Source organism: Vollenhovia emeryi, unplaced genomic scaffold (assembly GCF_000949405.1).
Source record: "Vollenhovia emeryi isolate VEMERY1.0 unplaced genomic scaffold, V.emery_V1.0 DF939137.1, whole genome shotgun sequence".
NCBI classification, from domain to species: domain Eukaryota; kingdom Metazoa; phylum Arthropoda; class Insecta; order Hymenoptera; family Formicidae; genus Vollenhovia; species Vollenhovia emeryi.
Genome location: NW_011967229.1, coordinates 1540395 through 1562931, shown reverse-complemented (window position 1 = coordinate 1562931; position 22537 = coordinate 1540395). Strand labels below are relative to the sequence as shown.

The following is a 22537-nucleotide window of genomic DNA, read 5'->3' as shown; positions in this document are numbered from 1 at the left end:
CCGAGACGTAGGGGACACAGGAGAGAAATCGCGAGCTCCCCAATTTCCCCGCCGCATCAAGAAAATTACACATTTCAGATATTAAATTGTCTGCGGGGTAACTCCGAATTTCATCATCCTGCGGTCGCGGGAGGAGGACAAGCCCGCCCAGACGCAATCTTCGGCGAATCCCACGAATTGCAAATTACCTGTGGCTTCGGTTGCACTTTTCATCTCGCTGCGGATTTTTCCAGCGAGTATCCCCAGACGATCCGCTCGCGAAAACTTTTCTCTCGCGAGAGGAATCTCGATCGTCTCTCCTTTTTTTCCTTTGTGAATAGACCACGCGGCAGCCTCGTCGCGAATAAAATAGAGAGAGAAAGAGAGAGGGACAGAAAGAGAGAGGGGAGGAGGAGTGGAGAGGAGAGGGAGAAAGTGGGAGAGTTCTCAAGAGATTTAACGCGAATCCCTCGGACCTTTGGTAGGATCTAGTGGAAGCGGCACAAGTGCGAGAGAGAATCGTGCTGTTGCAACGTGCGGCAGGGAGCGTGTGATGGTGGTGGTGCGCAGCAGCTGACAGACGGCCGGGACACGAGATAATAGATATTTTAGTCGGATCTCGAGGTAGAGACAGGCCCTCACGATGATTCGAATATTCACCGATACCTTCAAGAACCTGATCAGTGAGTGTCACACACGCTTTTTACGCCGTTTATCTCCGCCAGCGGCCGAAACTCTACGCTCGGTACAACCGGACGCCACCGGAGACGCGAAACGTGCCCCGTGTCGAATGTCCAAGCTTTGAAATTCGCTTCTTGCCCGCACGTAAATATCGGAGGGGAGGGAGGGGGGAATTGTACCGGCTCAAAACTTTATTGTTCCAACTCGGCCGAAATTGTGCCTCTTCACTCCCGTAGCTTTCCAATCTTTAAATGTACACCGAGCGCCAGTCAAGTTTCTCCGATTGACATTCGATCGACCGTCCGTCGAGTTGCATTATTAATTGCTCTCGCGAGTCAACGAGAAATAATTACGACCGAGTTGTAACGAGTGCCCGGCAACAATTTATTTCCGAATAGCAGAAATTCTTGGATTCTTATGGACATTGATTTTCGATAAGAAAAGTAGAGTATTGAAATATTAGTAGCGCTATTGTAAGCGAAAATTGATACTCGTATATCGTCTAAATGATTTTATGTCTATTAAAAATTTTACATTAATTTTGTCACCGTGAAATTGCATCATTTGTCACGACAATTTCGATCTTTCTTTCGTCACCGCGGAGTTCGAGCTTTAACTCTCCCCATCGTATCCAGCCTAGAGTCCTTTGCATCAAAGGGTAATAATAATCGTTTCCGACGGCAAATCGAGCCCGCGACGGGACGCAAAATCTCGTTGATTGGGATGAAATCGATTAGAGCGCTGTTCCGTTTGCCGGCCGGAAAAAGTCGCACAAAGGAAATTAGTTTGTTTGCGCGACAGTGGCGGAATTAAATTTCGCCGTCGCGAAGACGGCGACGTTCGTTTGTTTGCGCGGTTGACATTAAATTATATGTCGATTCAGCGAGAGGTATCGTTCCGACCGCTTTCCGTAAAAAGTCCAGGGACTCGAGATTATATTTCCGAGACTAGGGCCGGCATCGCGAGGGGTAAACCGCTGAGGGCATTGCGGTGTACAGATTTGCGGCATTACTGGACATTTTTTTAGCATTAGTTTGAGCATCGGGCCTTGTGCTGGGCATTGCAAAGATAAAACAAGACAAAACAAGGTAAATAATATAATCCCCACTGGGCATTAGCAGGCATTGGTGTACATGATCTTGGTCATGACCAAGAAAGGCATCGGTTAAGTTTCAATCAACTTTAATCGGGGTTGGCAAAATTCCACATTTTTTTAATAAAGTCGATGCCAGTGGTAAAAACCGGTGTTTTCCGGAAAAAAAAACCGGCAAAAATTGGTCTTCTCTACTAGAAACGCTGATACGAGGGAGAAACCGCTGACCAAAGTCTTGTACACCAATGCCCACTGGGCATTACTTCGTTTTATTATCTTATTTTATCTTATTTTATCTTTACAATGCCTCAGCAAGGCCTAATGCCCAAACTAATGCTCAAAGAACGCCTAGTAATTCCTAGTAATGCCGGAAATCTGTATACCACAATGCCCTCAGCGGTTTCTCCCTCACGATAATATAAGTAGAAAACTTTTAGAAAGCAAAGTATTGTTTTCCGCAAAAATTAATATAAAATTTCGTATCTCCGAAGTACTCGTTTTAAAAATATCTATCAATTTTAATCAAACATTTTTTTAATTAAAAACCTTATTATATTGGTTTCTTTTTAAAATAGTAATTAAGATCTACGATTTAAAACAAATATCTTTTTTCATAAAGACTACAAAAATAACTAATATTTCTATAAATATATTTTAATTAAGTATTAGTTATTTTTATAATTTTTGCCAATTTATTCCATTGGATAAAGTCCGGGACGGTAGAAACTGGAGTTTACCATGGTTATTTCCACCCCCTGGACTTTTTCAGCCAACCCTGACTTTAATACGTCTGATAAATCACACCTGAACGGCCTCGGAGGCTCCCTTCGTGCCCAAACTGAACGAGAGAGACTAAGTTGGACAGATTGAATATACAAAGACACCTAAAGCTTATCCTACAACGGACGCAAAACGCAAGACGCTAAGCCGCAACGCAAGAAATCGGCCAATGACAGATCCACTATTCACATATTTGACTGTGACCGGTCGATTTCTTGCGTTTTGCGTCCATTGCAGAATAAGCGTGACGTAACTCCGGCCTCCTTCTCGTATTTTATACGACCTTAACGACCGTGTTCCGATACTCACTGCCAGTACTGAAAATCTATCTATCATTTACGTCACGTACACTATAGATTTTCGACAGCGAACGGGACACGGGCTATGTTACGTGTCGCTGCGCTTCTCAAAAATCACACGTTTCGCGCTGATATATATATATAAATAATTATTTCTTCCAAGCGGACAATTTCCCGATAACCCTCGCCGTGTGCGCAGCCGGCCTTGTGTGTCCCAAGTCGGGGACACTCCCTCTGCACGTGGCATACGTGACTGACGTAACGTATGTACGAACGAAACGGCTGCATCTCGCACACGCTCCGGATTCCTCCCTTCCTTTTCGTTAAGGCCGACACTCGCGCGTAATCCAATAACGCGGCCCGACACGTTATGACTGTAATTTCCTCTCGCACCGTACAATTATGCGGAAACTGCGAGTTGTCCCTCCACGGATCTGCCATTTATTTGTCCCAACATCGTCGCTCTTTCCGCGACCAGCGATATTTTCGCCGCTCGTCCATCGGTTTGGGAAATTATTCCGTTCTTCGTTTCGTCATCGGCAACGATAAATAGTCATTGCTTTTATGTAACAACATCGAGACTCTTTGAATGGTTTCCAACAATCGACAGTAAGACATTTCGCCTGTTTCGTATCTTATCGCGCATTTTTATCTACGCGTGTTTTCCCTTCGCACGTGTGCTACTCGAAGAAAGCTGCATTCTATTCGTATCGGCGGGACGGATTTCCGTTTGTTTCTTTATTGTTTTCAAAAGTTGGCCGAGCTCGCTCTAAAATTGATTCTTTCCTCGAAAGTGCAAGGCACCTGCCACCGACCGAACGTTACGGCGCGTCGAGAAAAGCACGGTATCACGCGCCGAAAGCGTGCTGCTCCGAATATCGTGCTCCGCGGAAACACACGAGGAAACCGTGTGCAAAAACACGCTTACCCTTCGAGAACCTTTCGAAGGAAATCGAGGCACTTGCCATTGTCGAGTATGCCGACACTTCCCGTCGTGACGGGACGTAGCGTAGACGCAAGCCTGTCGAGGAAGTCAGTCTCGGTCTCGCGAATTACCTTTCGATTATCAAGTTGAAGTTCCGAGGGGACAACCGGTTCCGGTAATCGATCTGTACCGGTGTTTTCCAAGTGTGTTCGAGGAATCAAGTTTTCGATCTGTGGCAAAGAAAAGGCTTTACGCGATATTCCCGCCATCCTACGGACTCGCTCGCTAAGATCTTACAAAAGGATGACGCAATTCCCAACACACAGCGCTCGGATTGAAATCAGCCGGCTTGCCCGACTATACCAGAGCACTTGGACTTTGGACCGTCACGGGATTATTGCAACAAACACGGGTACAATAACCCACGGATTTGCGCTGAGAAACGCAAATAAATAATCTAGTTGAGCGCATCGAATTCGTGCTTTTTGCATATTTAGCACGGCCTCAAAAATTCGGTATTTTGCCTTTTCGGTATCGCGTATTATTCGCTCGAGTCTCCCGTCTGGTTTTTTCTGACGTTTGTTATCCCGTCTTTGTTTTCTGATCTGATTTTTTTAAATTTCGTGCTTCAAATCAATAAATTTGCGCGTGTTACAATGCGTTTGTGTACGTCCTTTATATAAATTTACTGACGACCGATGACTTCGAAACGGGCGTTTATATTCACGGGGGTCGTGTTAATGTTTAAAAACAATTTGATCGAGTTCTCTCCTGCATTCCGTTACATAATATTTGCGATACTTTTTCTCTCTTTGCGAAGATCCGACGTCTCTTTATCTCCAGATAAGACACCTTATAACGTAATTAGTAATCCCTGACGCATTTATTTGCATCGAGTTATCTCGTAAATAACGCGGCATAAAAAGGAGCCTGATTTATGCTACAGCTCAAAATAGAAGGACTTTTCTCACCGGTGAATTGAAAATTTCCTTTCGGACTTCCGATGAAAAGAATAATATATAATAATGAATAAAAAAATACATATTTTGGATTAAAATTAAACCTTCAAATATAGAGGAAAGTCCTCAATGAGAAAAATTTCCATCGGATAAACCAATTAAATAGTGTTTCCGATGGTCAATTTTTTCCGATTAAATTATGGATACATCCGATGAAATTTGATTGAAAAACCGATCCTATGTTTCATCGGATATAAAATTTAATTGGATATATCCGTTTGTCATTATGTCATTGGATTATTCGATTACATTAAATCGGATATTTTTCTCAGTGCTCTATTACCAGATAGGATTCTAACGTGAGACAGTAGGTTGTCAATTTCCAAATTCAATCGCAGATCTTTTCTCGCAACGATTACACGATCTAACAATCAATTTTCCACCAAACTAGATTTCACTCCAACGGCAACAAATTCGTGGTGGAGCCAACAGATGATGCCTACACTGAGAACAATGTCCGATTAAATATAATCGGATAGTCCAATTACATAATAACAAACGGATGTATCCAATTAAATTGTATATCTGACGAAAACTTCGATCGGTTTGTCAAACAAATTTCATCGGTAGCTGCATCTCATCGGATAATTTCGTCGGATGTATCCATAATTTATTCGGGAAACGTAATCGGAAAAGTTAACCATCGGACGCACTATTTAATTGGTTTATCCGATGGAAATTTTTCTCAGTGTATTTAATTCAGCGGAAAACCCGCTATCTCATATTAGGAGCCTGTCTTATAATAAGGGACTCCTCTATATTTCGTTTGAAAAGTATCTCTAGGAAACCGCGTTACTTGACCCAACATTACGTCGATAAATGTTAAGATAAGTAGAAAAGATACATTCATTAAATATCTGTGTCACGTCTATAAATGAACGAAATATACATTCTAGAGTTATCAAACTCGAGAGACGCTGTACACACGACGGGGTTTGATTAAACCACGCGTGACGAATCCGCACCGGAAGTTTCAGACGCGCGTAGATACTCCGTTCCACGAAACAATTCTGGATTGCATTAGAGGCTACAAGGCTGGCTGGTCCCTATCCCCCTGTTTTGCCGGCTATTCGGGTATTAACTGCATTACGGGGAGCCGTCGACAATTGGCGGCGATCAGGCTGCAGGCGAGGACGGTCTCGCAGCATCGGAAAGCGTTTCGGTGCGTTTCTGTTGCGACGCGCGATATTCCCGTGCTCGAGAAGCTAATGGACTCGCTAATGGTAGTCGCGATAACGCGGAAGAGATCCATCATTTTGAAATTTATTCCCGTGGGGTAAACCGCCGAGGGCGCTGCGGTGCACGGATTTGCGGCATTGCTAGGCATATTTTGGCATTAGTTTGGCCACTAGGCCTTGCTGGGGCACATTATAAAGATAAAATAAGATAATAAGATAAAGTAATGCCCACTGGGCATTAGTGGGCGTTGGTGTACATCATTTTGGTCAGCGGTTTGCCCCTCGTTTATTCCTTTCGGCTGCGATCGACTCGTCGCGAGAAACCAATCGCTTATATCTCCATTTTCAAATTCGCAAAATTCGGGAGGAAGAAAGCAGGTTCATTTCGAAAAATGTGTAAATCAAGAAGCACGATATATTTACATTGTACCTGTCTGTATAAATGCGCGTTAGGAAACGGAATTGATACGAAACGGAGGTCGTGAAATAATACTGCGCGTTTATCGGGGTAATTTATAATTCTATTATCGCAATTCATCTTCGGAGGGGAAGATTTTTACTGTCAATTAACTCGAAGAGTACATAGTGTCCGTAATCATCTTAATTTATACGCAGCTTATTAGTTCTTCTCATTCACGACTCTATTACTCATCGCCGGCCGAGCATTCTCGCGAGAGACCATTGTCTCTGAGAAACAATAATCCGTTTCGGTCGTCGCAACCGACAGTTTACCGCATCTTAAGCCAGCGGCACACGATGCTACTTTGCCTACTGGATTGCTTGCGAGAGCTAGTCAGGATTTAGCCAACGGCACACGATACTATTTTTCCTACTGAATTGCTCACGAGAACCAATCAGGATGCAGAGTTTTAAATCGGGTGACTCTAGGCTAAATCCTGATTGGCTCTCGTAAGTAATTCAGTAGGAAAAACAGTATCGTGTGCCGTTAGCTTCAGCCTCAAGTCACCTGATCTAAAACTTTGCACTCCTATTGGCTTTTGCGAGAAATCCAGTGGGCAAAACAGTATCGCGTGCCGCTGGCTTTAGAGCCAGCGGCACACGATACTATTTTGCTTGCTGGTTTACTTGCGTGCACCTTTACTAGCTAGTGAGAGCAATCTGGACCCAATCAGGATGCAATCTTAACTCATCTGACCGATCACGTGGAATCCTGATTGGCTCTCACAGCAAAGATGCACGCAAGCAAATCAACAGGCAAAAAGCATCGTGTGCCGCTGGCTTTGCTCGGATCCATTTGACGATCCGAGCAAGATAAGAGCTCCGTGATCTCCCACGTGCTTATCGAACGATCTGTTCTCTCAAGAAATCGACTTGTTCTAGCGTCGTGACCGGCGCGTGCTCCGTACATGGAACGGGAGGGAAAAAAGAAGCAAACGAATGCACCGGGAGCATCGCGGAGTCGGCGATGCCCGATGACCTGCGGCGAATCAGCGAGTTTCATCGAAATCTTCCCACATTCAGCCGCGATAACGCATCGTACGATGACTCCCTCCCTCGCGAGCTTCCGCTGAGCGAGCGCCTCTCGGTTATTATTGACATACACGGTCTCCCCCTTTGATCTCTCTTCTCCTTTTTTCTTTTTTTTTAATTCTCGCCGCGCGATCGTACGACGGAAATTGCTCGCGGAGATCATACGACTGTCGCGTGCGCGCCTGCATGTTCACGTGCTAGGGTGGATGAATGAGGGAACGGGCCGCGCCGGCAGGCGGCTGCGTCGATTAATTACTCCGAAAATAATTCGCTTGACCTAAGCAACTTTCGTCCGCGGCAGAAAAGTGGAGGGAAAGAGCGAGCTTTATCGCGGTTCACTTTACGCACGCATTGCCGACTGTATATTTCCGTTGCGAACTCGTGAGCATAGAGGGGAAGTCCCCTATTATGGGATAGGCTCCTAATATAAGATAGCGGGGTTTCCGCTAAATTAATAGATATCATCTGTTCATTCCACCATGAATTTTCTCCGAGAGGGAAACCGCTGGGGACATTGTGGTGTCCAGATTTGCGGCATTACTGGGCATTACTAGGCATTTTTTGGGCATTAGTTTAGGCATTAGGCCTTGCTGGGGCATTATAAAGATAAAATAAGATAAATAAGATACAATAAGATGCCCACTAAGCATTAGTGGGCATTGGTGTACACGATTTTGGTCAGCGGTTTCCCCCTCGGTGTAATCGTTGCGAAAAAAAGATTTGTCATTGATTTTGGATGTTGAAAACCTACCATCTCACATTAGAATCCTATCTCATAACAGAGGACTTTCAATGTGCGCTTGTGTGCTGTGTGCACTTTCAACTTTATCTGAAATATATTGAGTTTAAGCTGCATCTTTTTCGTGGCGCACTCTACGTTTCGAAGACGAAACGCGAAATTTTCCAGTAATCGCGCAAAGTGAGAATTTCATTTAAAACAGCGGACTTTAAAAATCGTTTTAGCTCTCAACGGAGAATTATATTTATAACCATCATAGCGGGCTAATCGATAAGCGATGTTTGAATAATTCAGTTTCATTGGAAGTTTAACCGCGCCGATCTTTTTGTTCCGTCACATCGGGTGAATTTCGAGCTGCCACAAATTAATTAAAATCGCAGCTACGGGGGCGAGCAAGTACGTACTTTAAATTGAATTTAAAATAGTTGATTGCGAGGGAACTTGCTAACTTTCAGATTATGCTCGAGATTAAAACGAGGTAATTTAAGTAAGGTGCAATCTAGTATATTGTGTAATTTTACAAAATGCGCCTTTTTTCGAAATCTTGGACCTATGACATTTTCCTCGCGCAACGGGCTTCGTGCAAGGCAATTTTAATAATGGAAAGAGCGGCTGATTTATTTGCTAAATAACTGAATTTATTATCGAGCAAGTGCAGATAACATAAATAATTAAATGGATAAGAAGCACAAACCATTTGTGTAATATACGAAAATCGTGGAGGGATTTTATAAATTTTACACGAGAAATTTTGAACCGACACAGATGTTTTAACTGTCATTATCTTAGCGGGTGAAGTAATCACAAAATTTCGACACGAGTCATTATCGATATTAATTTATAATTCTTCAATTCGTTTTATTAATAGAAATCAAAAATAATAAATGTCTCGAGATGCAGAAATTTGAAAGTAGACACTGTTCAGAGACACTTTAAATTTCTAAATTCGAGATTTAAACAAAATATATGTATAAGAATGAAATTGTTGTGACGCAAATGTTAGCTTTTACGAAAGTTTCGCGAGTTTCCTCGAAAATTATCTCCTCTTATCGAGGCGCGCGCGCGCACCGGTCGCGTTATAATTACTTCGTAATTCAACGTTTGTTTGCGCTTGGATAAACACACTCCACGCGAATACACGGGGTGTCTTCTCGCAACCTGTTGTAACCGTCTCGTGCTGCGGATCGTTCGGACGACTTGCAAAAATATACCGGGGCGATCTAATTTTCGTTGCAATTAGGATCGAAAATATCGCGTGTTACCGGAGCTTTCGCGCTGGGACGGTGGACGAATGTTTCCAATTAACGCGCGAAATAGATTTTATTTTAATCGACGGAATCGCGGCTCGAAATTTTACCGTAACGCACGGTGCATTCGTGGGATGGAAAGTGCGAGAATAACGAGTCTCTCAAAGTTGCCTTCGAATTAATCGCAATGGAGCTTCATTCTGTTCGGTGATTCCGGGACACTCGGTGTAAACGGCAATATTTATGGTTATCGCGGAGCGTTCGCCCGCGAGTTTGAGCGCCGAAGAAAGTGTCGTTTCCTCGCCGAGCGAAAATTAGTTTCGAGGGAGAATTGAGAGCGAGGCTTCCCGGAGATCGTCTTCCTGGCGAGGGCAATCGCGCCTCGGTAAATATTAGCGTGATACGGTGGAATCGTCGGTTCTGCATTAGCAGCTTGGACCAACTGCGTCGGAAAAGTTGGGCCCGAAGTTTCGGGTGGGTGAGAGGAGAATAGTACGCTTCGTAAATTCTGCGCCGAGAAAATGAGGTAGGTTAAAGTTCCAAGCTAAATTTTCCGCGCGAGAAAAGAAAGAAAAAACCAAACAAGCGCGCGCCGCGAGCTCGAGGTCGAAAAATTAAATACTCGATTCTGACAAGTGGAATTAGATATTCTTCCGTTCCCAATCCCTTCTCTCGCGGATTGTCCTCGGTTCAGAGCCGTTAATTCGCGTCTGTAAAGACCTGTGTCCACGATGCTAGAACTTGGTCCAAGTTCTAGTCCCGAGAAATATGTATCCAATCAACTTGCAGCTCTTATGGAATAGCTGCAACGAGGGGGAAACCGCTGATCAAAATCTTGTATGCACACCAATGCCCACTTATGCTCAGTGGGCATTACTTAATCTTATTATCTTCAGTTATCTTATTTATCTTGTTTTATCTTATTTAACCTTATTTTATTTGTAAAATACCCCAGCAAGGCCTAATGTCCAAACTAATGCCCAAAACATGCCTAGTAATGTCCAGTAATGCCGCAAATCTGTACACCACAATGCCCTCAGCGGTTTCCCCGTCGAGCTGCGAGTTGATTGGTTACACATTTCTCGAAACTAGAACTTGGACCAAGTTCTAACATCGCGGACATGGACCTTAAGGGCCGGTTTCACCAACATTGTTTAACTTTAAGCTTAGCTCAATGCGTTCTTCGTCTCCTTCCAACTGTTAGTTTAGAAAGAGACAAACTTGAATTAAATCAAGATTAAAGTTAAGCGACGTTCTGTGAAAAATCAACACTCGCAGGCCTCAAGTCGTAAACAGTCCTCGGTGTAAAAACAAGTTGTTATTCCCGCATTGTACCTGACGAAATTGTCGCCGGGTCGACAATTGATATTCCCCGGGCGCAACGAGCCGCGGATAGGCGGCAGATAAAAGCTCTTTTTATAGCTCCTTGCAGCTTCGTCATCTTATCATATGTGCCTTAAGATTGCTCTTATCGGAGCGCGGCCTGTGCGAGCGCATTCGCGATTTCATTGTTCGCCGAGAAGGAACAAGAGCACGTGTGCGATGCGCGCTTCTCTTTTTCCCTGCTTTTCTCAGCGACGGTGATGTACGGGGTCGGAGAGGACTCGGGGGGGGGGGGAGTTTCGTGCGTAATTTCGCAATTTGCGAACGCGACGAGCGAGGATAATTCACGTTTTGCGCTAACGGTAACATGACGTGTTAACGTCGGAGGGGAAGAGAAAAGCGTTCCGCCCGGGGGTTGTTTCTTGCGTTCTCCCCGGGATAACAACGCACGCGTGTTTGTCGTAAAATGCGGTTTTATGGGCGGCTGCCACGGATGTGGGTCGGCTGCTCTCGTGAGAGCGGAGCGCGTCCCTCGAGAGATCGGCGGAAAAAGCTGCGGCTTCGGGAGACGTAACGGTACGCTAACGTGCGTACACGCGAGAGCTACGCCGCGAACCGTGTGTGAATTCCACCGGAATTATTTCGGATCCGCGATCCTGTTTAATTCGCCGGAGAAGTCGGGGAGGAGAGAGCGCCGTCGGGGTTTCTCCGTTTAATAATATTAGGTTTGGCAGAGAGCTGCTTTAAGCCTCGGCAAGCATGTGTCGGATGAAGCACGCGGCACGGGGCATTGTGTGCATTCCGAGAAGAGATACAGAGGATCTTGGAGTCGAGCGTGTGTATTTTCTTAATGGGATCTTGGGGATTTTACCTTCGACGCCGCGCCTCTCGGTAGTTTCGTTTAGCGCGAGTTTTTCGAATTGACACCGAAGAATTCCGTTGCACTCGCAACAATATGATATTTTGCTTTTAGAGAGCTACGCCTCCTGATAATTTTATTTAATACGATTTGTAGAATTAGAACCGAGTGAATCCTTTATTAGATAACAATATATTTTACGTGCATTGAAATATGCGATACTATTTTGATCAATATGAAAGATCGGGGGGGAAACCGCTGAGAGTATTGCGGTGTGCAGATTTGCGGCGTTACTAGACCTTGCTGGGGCATTATAAAGATAAAACAAGATGAATAAGATGAAATAAGACAATAAAATAAGGTAATGCCCACTGGGCATTAGTGGGCATTGGTGTACAAGATTTTTGTCAGCGGTTTCCCCCTCGTTAAAGTTAAACAAAATAAATGATTTGCTAATATTGTTCGAAGAACTTCTACTTTGATAAGCCGAAGTATATCTTCGGATATTTGGACAAAGCGAGAATATCAAGCGAATGTGTTCTTACAAGATTTTAGAATTGTATTGTAATATTAAATGTCTATGTGCCGTTCTTATTCAATTTTTTCCGTTTTTTCGAATTTATTATAAAAAAATATACACGGAGAGAATCTTCTCTTGAAATTTACACTGAAAATCATGTAATCGTGGGACAACGTCGCATTTTGAAGAACTTTATGAGAGGTATTTTTAAGTTTCTACTAGTAAAATGTATGGTAAAATTTCCATTCTCATAAAATTCTCCGAAATGCCATTTTGTTCCACAATTACACAATTTTCAAGACAAATTTTTTTAAAAAAAATTCTCATCGTGTAAATTTAGAAAAATGAGTCCACGGAGAATTTCTGTGTACGATATTTCGATAATATACATGTCTCATATTGACATTTTATAATGAAGACAAACGTGGAACATGCGAGTACTGAATCGTGTTTCGATAATTTAGTAGTGAAAATTCAGAAGTGAATAAAAAAACCTGTTCGCTTTGTTACGTTTCTACAATAATTCCAGACCATTTATAACAGTCACCTACTACAACGCGTTGTACGTGTAACGTGTTAAAATGTCAAACTTTTGCCTAAATTTGAACCCATACATTTTTTTTCGTAACATCATGTCTATTTAAAAACATATATTTGCGTCAGCAGGTCGCGCCATCGGAGACGATACTTTATTCAAGTAAAAGAGAGAGAGAGAGAGAGAGAGAGAGAGAGAGAGAGAGAGAGAGAGAGAGAGAGAGAGAGAGAGAGGGAAGAATTAGGAATATTTTTTTAAGAACGGATCTTGCTTACGTCTGTTCTTTCTGAAATACGCGATTGTTACGTGAATGTGCATTTAATGAGGTTCAAATAGAACAGAATTAAATGTCTCTCGGGTAGAACGACGTACGCCGACACAGCAATTGTCGCTGCGAAGGGCAGAATACTAGAGACCCTGTGATCAGAGGCTGGCCATAAGAGTTCGTCAAATTCCTGCGAGTGAGAGAGAAACATAGGCTCACTCTTCTACGATTCTACGATCTTACTGACCATTATATGTATATTATATATTTCACAAAGAACAGTGTTGTTGAAAAACGGGCAACTTGTCAAGAATAGAAGTTTCACATTATTTGACACGATTCGTCATATTCATTTCGAAAGAATGACGTTTGAATAATACATATAATTTGCATCAAGGCCTTCTTTTTATGGAGTATTCGAAAGGTCTTTCGTTTAAACATGAACTCATAAAACCTCAACTCTTCTACGATCGTGGAAGAGTTAGATGGCCTATGTTTCTCTCTCGCTTGTAGAAATTTGACGAACTCTTATGGCCAGTCTCTGATTACAGGGTCTCTACGGAATAAGAGAGATCGAGATGCTCGAGCGCGATTCGGGGATGACAACGTGCGACTTCCCTCGCAGAAACCGCGACCTTATCGATCGGTTAATAGAGCACCCCTACGCAGACCAATCGCTCATTCCTCCCCGTGACCGCGGGGAGAATCGCCAAGATCGATACGCGAAGTTGCCGAGGCTCGTTCCGTCGACGATTGGTTTTTCGTCAGCAGTCGTATCGATGTCGAAGCTCGCCGTCCCGCGGCGCGCAAATCCGAATTACATCGCGCATTACATTAAAGTTGTCGAGACAACGTCCACTGCGTCCGAAAGGGTTTACGTAGCGTCGCACCGGAAGATAATCGCTCGATAAAGCACAAACCTCTCTCGCTCACTTTTGCATTCACTGTCTCTGTCGTGGATATTAAAAGTACGCGGTATTTGCGAGACGAGGGGAAAACGCTGTACGTGAAATACGTCAGATTGTGACGTTAAAAGGGATTTTTAACCTACGAAATTTCCGGCAAAATATCGCGGAAACGACGCAAATTGTTATTTATGTCGCGGGATACTGTCACTCCAACTTTGGAGTTCGTATTAATTGCAGTAGGAAGACTTTCGGCCGTTGGAGTTGAATTCAATCATGATTTTAATCAGGCAATTGTAATATCTCTGATTTACGTTAACAATTAAAAGTCTCGCGAGGAAAACATTTTTTTAAATTAAAACTTTCGGCACGTCGTTACAAGATGCTGAAATTTCCAACGTGGAAAACTCACTCGAGACCTTCAAGTACTATGTATATTGTATAGAGGAAAGTCCCCTATTATGGGACAGGCACCTAATATGAGATAGCGGGGTTTCCGCTAAATTAATAGACATCATCTGTCAATTCCACCATGAATTTTTTCCCGCGAAGTCTGTTCGGTGGAAAATTGATTGTAGATCGTGCAATCGTTGCGAAAAAAGATTTGCGATCGAATTTGGGCATTGAAAACCCACTACCTCACGTTAGAATCCTATCTCGTGACAGAGGACTTTCCTCCGAGGGGAAAACCGCTGAGGGCATTGCGGTGTACAGATTTGCGGCATTACTGGGCATTTTTTGGGCGTTAGTTTGGGCATTAGGCCTTGCTGGGACATTATAAAGATAAAATAAGATAAAACGAGGAAAAATAAGTGAAAATAAGATAATAAGATAAAGTAATGCCCACCGGGCATTAGTGGGCATTGGCGTACAAGATTTTGGTCAGCGGTTTCCCCCCTCGCTTTCCTCTATATATTGTTTCTTAACGAAGTAACCTTTAATCTTATCGTCTTGATTTCGCCGATCAATCGCTACATCTCCGAAACTTGAATTCTGTTTGCAGCCACGTCAGCGGTGATCGTCAAGTCGGAGAGCGAGCACCATCACCTGGCGAGTCTCTCCGGGGACAATATCCACGGGACGGGGGTGAGGATAGGACGCGGCGAGGACGCAGTCGCGGGTGGTAGCATCAGCCCCGTTATGGATTCGGCGCAATCGGCCATGATGAAGCAAGCGGACTACGTCGTAGGTCAGTGAACTGAACTCGCGACTTTTTCCCTCCTCCGGCCGCGAGTACGACGACGATTTCTCCGGTTCGACATTATCGTCCGACCCCAGCCGATAGGAAATAGTTGAATTGCGTATTGTTACCGTGCCGCGTCCCCCGTGTCGTCCAAGTGTACCGCGAATCCGCGACGATGCTCGCGCGAAGCCCGGCTCGTCCGCACGTGAAATGGAGGCCCCGCCGGGTTTGCATAATTTTTGGCGAGGCGAGGAAGTTTCTCGACGCTGACTTCGTAACGGCACGTATTTTCTAAATATAATCCGCCGGCGTTTGCGAAGAACACAGAGGCGCGAAAATAAAAAAATTCCCAAACTTTAAAAAATGTGTACACGTAACGAGGTGGATTTTTCGGAGAGATGAAAATTGTTTTTCAGAATTGAAGTAATGGCAGAAAACCAAACGGATTCTCTTTGCGTCCTCCTGGACTCGTTGATTTTATACAGTGACAGGTAATTTTCGTGAAAATTACAATACATTTTCCAAGCAAGATTGACCTTCACAATTTTACAATTAAAGTTTTTAACGAGACGTCAGCGTAACGCTTTATACGCGGAAGAAAGCTTCGAAGATCTTTTGCATTTTATCGAATCGGTATCGAGTCTCAGGAATTCTGGATCCAAATTGATTATTCCATTGTTGTTCCGACAATTCCGATTTTAGCCAGTCGCATTTCACGTGCAACGAGTTAATGACCCGAGTTACGTCGACAATGTTATCAGAAGCATCGCTGCTGGGAAGCGATGAAATCGATGCGCAGGTGATAAGATAAAGCGAAGCGGGCAGATTATTTTATCGCGAGTGATAAGTGCAAGATTCCCCTTGGAGAGCGTGTGCAAATCTCGATGTGACTCTCGAATTTGAAGGCTGCTAATTAGGAGCGATTAGTTTCGAGAGAGAAAAAGCGAGAGAGAGAGAGAGCAATCGATGTCGATGACGCGACGAGAGACGCGCTCTCGAATATCGCGATTGCGAAGTGGCTCGCAGTCACTCCCGGCACTGTTTTCGCACGATTTTATCAATAGAAATTCCCCAGCTACATCCCGCTCGAAACCGGAGTGCAATTGCACTCGGCTCGACACGCGGCTGACGCCATTATCTACTAGAAATGTGTGTCGCGCTTTCGAGGAAAGAAAAATTTTAGGAGGCAGGTGGAAACGTTGCGAGTTAACTTCCAAAAAAGGCTATTAACGCAGAAATGAGCCGCGCATATTAATAAATTTTTTGTGCGAAAATGACGATCGTTCTCCTTTTTTTTAACTGTACGCAAACATTACGGGGTAAACACGTTACATCGTTTCAAACTGTATCACATCGAGCGAATATTATTTTCGGCGCGAACGTGTCCTTTCTCTCAAGATTTACCTCGGAATTTCTGATTCAGGCGGGAAGTGTGCTCGGCACGGAATACGCCAATTTTCGTTTTGCGATAAGTATTGATTTACGAGCGAATCGATGTATCGACTCGGCCGAAGAGAGCGTAAGCGCCGGTAACGGCGACGTGATAAAAATATCCAATTGCAAACGGACGAGGCAGGAAGGCCTCGCGCGCGCGCGCGCGGAAAGAAACTCCAGTCGCTCGCTCGTAGCGTCCAAAGTTCAGTATGCCACGGTTGATGACGCTCAGCGAGGAGAGATGATGACGTGAGATCCGAGACAGATGATGGAGCCTGCCGCGTGCGAGCGATCGGCACTGCCGTCGTTATAAATTTTTCATGCCGCCGCGGTACGCGATTTTATTGTCGTGTTAGTACAAACGTTTTGTTATTGTATTGTCAATCAGCTGTTTTTCAACACGCGAGTGATACGATTACGGATACCGTCTCGAAACGATCGGATATCTCGACGCGACCGACGTACGCGGATTAATTGAGAATTAATGGGTATTGTCGTTGATATAATTATTATTTGGTATTCAAAATTCATTCGAATGTTGTATTAATTAATGCATGTCTCAGCGGTCGAATTGGTGAGACGCCTAGAGTTTAGGGAAAAGTCCAGGTTCACACCCTGGCCGAGGTAATATTTTTTGCAATAAATTTTCTGTATTATTAAAAATGATATGGTCAAGGGTACGCTAACGTTATGTTAATTTTCCCTCGTAAGGCTTTTTCTGAAGTGAATCTTTCCATCGACAATTGGGAAAACTGATCAGTATGCGTGTAAAAGGTTATCTTAATGTTATGCGTATCGTCCACAATGCGTGGAGTAAGAAAGAAACCCATAACCTTTAGCTTTTGGCGCAAGGAAGAAAATATAGACGTAATTTTTACAATATTCGTAACACCGGCCGACGGCGGTCCGATTCGCCGAGAGCTGAGCGTAAGAGCTCAAGTAGGAGTAAGAAATAAAACTGATTTATTTCCTTACTCCTGCTCCTTACGCTAGGCCTGCTCCATGCGTTGTAGACGACGCTTTAAAATTAGTTGGAACGTTGTATCGTGGCAGGGACAATTCTTTTCTCGGGTAAAATATTTTCCGTCGGTTCCCGGAATAGTTTCGACGTTACAAAAACGTTTCCCGACAACGAGTTTTGCAGTTTACCGTCGTCAGCGTCACAAGTGCGCGCCGCGAATATTAATTTTTCACGCCGGCTCGTTTCGCCGGGCGACGAATAATTTTATTAGCGCGCGGAATACCGGCAGCAATTCGCGATGTGAGAGGTTCTGAACGCGCGCGATCAAAGTGTATCGCTAAATCGAATCAGCGCGATGACACAGCACGTTAGTCAATCGACATTAATCAAATCTGCATTATGTTACAGATGTTGTGCTGCCAACGGTCCTAATTGCTTTGCTATTCGTCGGCAATGCGATCATCGTTTATATCATCTTCCAGTTTAGAAAGAGGTAAGTGAACTCGCTCATCGCATTTCATTGAGGTATTTGCTAAATATAGAAAGACGCTGGTCGGACGGACGAAATTTTTGGACGACGCGACTACATGTTTGTGGAAAAAAAGCGAATATTTCAGCGGCATAATTGATGTCAACATTTTTGTCCAATTTCGGCTTCAAGTCTGTTTAATATTTAAGTATGATAAATACCGCAAGGATCAAGGATTCTACGGTTGCATTCGTCGTCCACGTTTCTTAACCGAAGACTCTGCGTTTTTATTCTTTCGTTTTTGGTGTATTTAATGTATACTTCGTATACATTTGATATAATTTTCGACGATTTCTATCACCTCGGGAATAAATTGAAAATTTTCAAACTCACCGGTACGATGCGCAGCAGCGGAGTTGTAATAATAATCTGTAAAAGAGAATTGCGTTTAAGTTACGACGGTGCTTTGGAAAACAATTAATATTTGAGAAATAATTATCGCGCGTCTCGAAGTCTTCCATTTTTCATTCCTCTAAACGGATCTCGGCGAGATCATTCTTAAACAAAGATTTGCGTGGAGTTTTTTTTAAATTTAATTAACGCTCTAATTGACAATTCGTTGAAATAATCATAAATCTTGAAAAAAAATGCAAATATTCATAAATATTGAATCTTACTTGCAATCTCTTAAATATATTTGCAATGAAAATAATTTAAAGTATATTATTTGCATTATGTTATTTAATAAAATGTCGTTTTGCCGCCGAGATCAACAGAAAGCAAGTATAAAATAATAAATTAGCCAAGTCGGCAGATCTCAAATATTTCACACGCCTTGCGTTATTTAATTAAATAGCATTTTATCGCCGAGATTAACAGAAAACAAGTATGAGATAATAAATCAACTAATTGTAAGTCGGCAGATGTAAAATATTTCACGCGCACTGCGTTCTTTAATAAAATGGCGCTTTATCGCCGACAATAACTGGAAACGAGTGTAAAACAATGCCGGGAGTATAAAATAACAAATTGCTTACCCTACGGTTGCTCCGCCGTTGCCCGACGCCTCCCCGGGCCACCTCCTCCTCTCTCTTTCCGTCCCATTGCTACCGTGGAGAGATCCTTCACAAGTTCACGACACTCACACACACACACGCGCGTGTCGATCGTCCCGCGATATTTAACCACAGTATATCGTTCTTTCATCCTTTCCCCCCCGCAATATTTCAACGATGACGGGACGAATATTTCGCGACAGGCTTTCCCTCCCCCGCGATCCGAAGCGACACCCAACGGCGTCCGAGAGCTTTCGACGCGAAAAGTACACCTCGAGGCTCGAGACGGCCCAGCGGATTCCCCGGCTCGAAAATACTTCGCGTTTTCCCCCCTTCGGCCGACTTAGGCTGATGGCAGAGGACGACAAACGCCTAATAAAGTCGTACGACAAACGTAATGCCGGGCCTTAAAGACAGCTCCGTGCCTACCTCAAATACGCGAAGCGGGATCGGGACGCCGCAAACATGGCCGCCGTTTTTCGGCCGGTAACGGACCTTGACCGAGTACCCCCCCCCGCCCCGCCCATCCACCCACGATTTTCGCCAACGTCGTTTAACTTCGATCTCGGTTAAAATCGTCTTTTGTCTCTTTTCGCGGAAAGACAGAAGAGACCGAGGATGAATTGAACGCGAAAGACGCCCGGATTAATCGGCGACGCCGCGCGAGCGACGCGGGCGTCGAGTCGCGCGCGGCTAATCGCGACTCCGCTTACCCAATCGGGCGCGTCGCGACGCGCCCGGCCACGGCTCCGGTGCCCGAGGTCCCCTCGTCCTCGGCTCTCCATCCGAGGGGTCAGCCCCGCGTCGTCGGCGACCGGGGGATTCGAATACCTACGCTGCAACTTGGCGCCGAGAGGACACCGGCCGGAATCAACCGAGGATTTACCGCGATCCAGATTCGATGTCGCGCGGGCGACGCGTGCGACACTTGGAGCCGCGTCCCGTGAAACGCGCGCCCCCTAGCGAGAAATCGCTCGCGCCCGTTTCTACCGATGCAGATCCAACTTTAATCCGGGCTGAAATTACCTCCCGGGGTCAATTCGGTATCTTACGATACGAGGTCTGTTCGCGTGACCCACATGCTCCTTGCTCGCCCCAACGACCAATGCCGTCGTTTTATTCACGGTCTAAGTACTCTAAGTGACGGCATTGGTCGTCGGGGCAAGCAGGAGCATATATGTTGGAGCACGCGGCGCGAACAGACCTGTAAACGAGAACGAAACGAAAAGCCCGTATTAAACTACGGATTGAGATTGGGATTAGATTGAAATTTGACCAATCACAGTAAAGTTTACTAATCGCAAGTTTAGTAACTTTTAGTCTAATTGGTCAAATCTCAATCCAATCTCAATCTCGATCCGTAGTCTGATACGGGCCCGATTTCACCAGACGCCGTTTAACTTTAATCTTCGTTTCATTCACGTTTGTCTCTTTCTCTCTCTAAAGGCTGATCTACAACGTGTCCTTTGCGTCTAGAAACATTCTATTTCCTAGCCAATAATTACGTTTACAAAATTTGGGCAAGTTGATAAATTGTCGACAAGTTTGTTAAGCGTTTCGATTTGTTTACATAAAATAGAATGTTTCTAGATGCAGAAAGCACATTGTAGATTAGGCTTCAAGTAACAGAAAGAAACAAAGAATGAATTAAGCTAATTGTAAGCTTAAAGTTAAGCAACGTTGGTGAAACCAGGCCCAAAGGTGCAAGTTGGCACGGAGCTTTACGCGAGACCTCGAGACCCTCCTCTTTCGTCCCGCTGCCTGTTCTCGCGCGAGTCAATGGCGCGAGACCGACGGACGTTTCAACGAGCAGCCCCGATTCCCACGCGGGTTGCTCGAGTAATCGCGAGAGAGATAATTGCCCGCGGGAATCCCCCTCGCCTCGAGGTGTAACGACGCGATGATGTACGGAGCGACTCGCGTCACACGTTCAATCCGCTCGAGCTCCGCGACGCGAATGACAAGGTCGCGGCGGTTGGAGCGGCGCAACGGCGGCGGGCGGCAGCGGCGGCGACAACGGTTCGCCGTACAAACAACAACACGGCACGCGCCGCGCGGCGTATCGCCCGAATGTAAACATACGCCGCCGAACGTTCCGATTATTCCGCGAATTACAATATTTCCGTTTCGGGTTCCGATTCGAACAAACGTTGAATCTATTCTGCTCGAAGGGCGTTTTATTCTGAACGAACTGTGCTATTTTTCCTGCTCGATTGCTTGCAATCTAATAAATTGCTATCATTGCACCACTCGGCACTCAGGATTTCTAGTAATTTACTAAATCGCAAGCAATCCAGCAGGTAAAATAGCATCGTCTGCAGCGGGCTTAATATACAAATCAAATGGCTTACGTGTACAGACCGAAAGCAGCTTGCTATTCCGGCCGAAGCCCTTTCGTATGAATTTAGGCACGAGTAGAACGCGTACCCAGCGAGAAATGATCGATGGTCGGTTCGATATCGTTTCGATAAATCGTTTCTCACTGGGTTGTACATTTTCCACGTATGTATATTCAAAATGTATAGATGTGTCGATACGCGCACAAATTCATGCGGGGAGGCATCGGCGATTCCTAGTGTACACTGTACAGTTTTAATTAAAATTGCACGCGCGGCGCGCACCCAGTGAGAAATGATTCGCCGATCGATGTCGAAACGATGTCGAATCGACATCGACACCGTCAAATCGACTCTCGCTGGGTATTGTGGAAAACATTTGAGAAATTAGAACGCAATCCCAGTGAGAAATGACCCGTCGATCGATGTCGAAACGATGTCGATCAATGAATCATTTCGCAAGGCCCACGATGCTAGAACTTGATTCCAGTTCTAATTTCGAGGAATGTGTAGCCAATCAACTTGCAGCTACTCCATAAAACCTGCACGGTGATTGGATACACATTTCTTGGACCAAGTTCGCCGGGATACGCGCGTAAGGTGTACAGTGAAATGTATTACTCGAACGTAAAATTATAAATATGTCCGCGTGTAAAATTATAAACAGAAACGCCGTCCTGAATTCTGGCGGAAATAATAAATCGTTTAAAGCGACTTTCGCAAATGTAACTCGAGATAAATAGATTCCGTTCTGAAATATCTCGACGTGAATTGTAAATCGTTTAAGGTTCCCGTTTTTATTACTCAACAAGAAATTTAATAAAGTGTGCACATCAACGCGTACATACACCGAGATGAATAAATAAAGTGCTGACGTTAATTCCGTCCGAAATTCTGATGCAAGCTGTAAATCGTCTAACGCGGTCGTCGCGAATGCGAAATGAATAAAGCTTTCGCGCACACGCATCAGAATGCAAGTCGTAAATAAATCTTGAAGAGAACGTAAAGAGAAATTTTAAATAGCGCTCCGTTCTGGATTCTGACATAAATTAAGCGTCTCGCTCGGAGCCACGTGAATGACTGAGTTAACGTGGTCGCTGTCAACGGCCACGTATGTTCGTGCTGCGAAAAAAGAAGCGGCGTCGGGCCACGTAGACACTCGGCGCGTCGCGGAATACGAGGAATAGGTACACGAAATACACCCCCGTCTCTCTGCGTGACTCTCGCGTGAATACGCACGTTTCGAATTGATTGCGACGAG

General features: G+C 44.5%; 1 protein-coding gene across 1 annotated transcript in view; it reads left to right on the top strand.

The window, feature by feature from the left end:
* LOC105567469 overlaps positions 1-22537 on the top strand; it is a 46129-nt gene that overhangs the window by 22342 nt on the left and 1250 nt on the right. Inside the window, exons 8-9 of the mRNA XM_012022365.1 lie at positions 14842-15027; positions 17825-17909. Coding sequence (XP_011877755.1) covers positions 14842-15027; positions 17825-17909 — 271 coding nt within the window. The remainder of the gene's footprint in view (positions 1-14841; positions 15028-17824; positions 17910-22537) is intronic.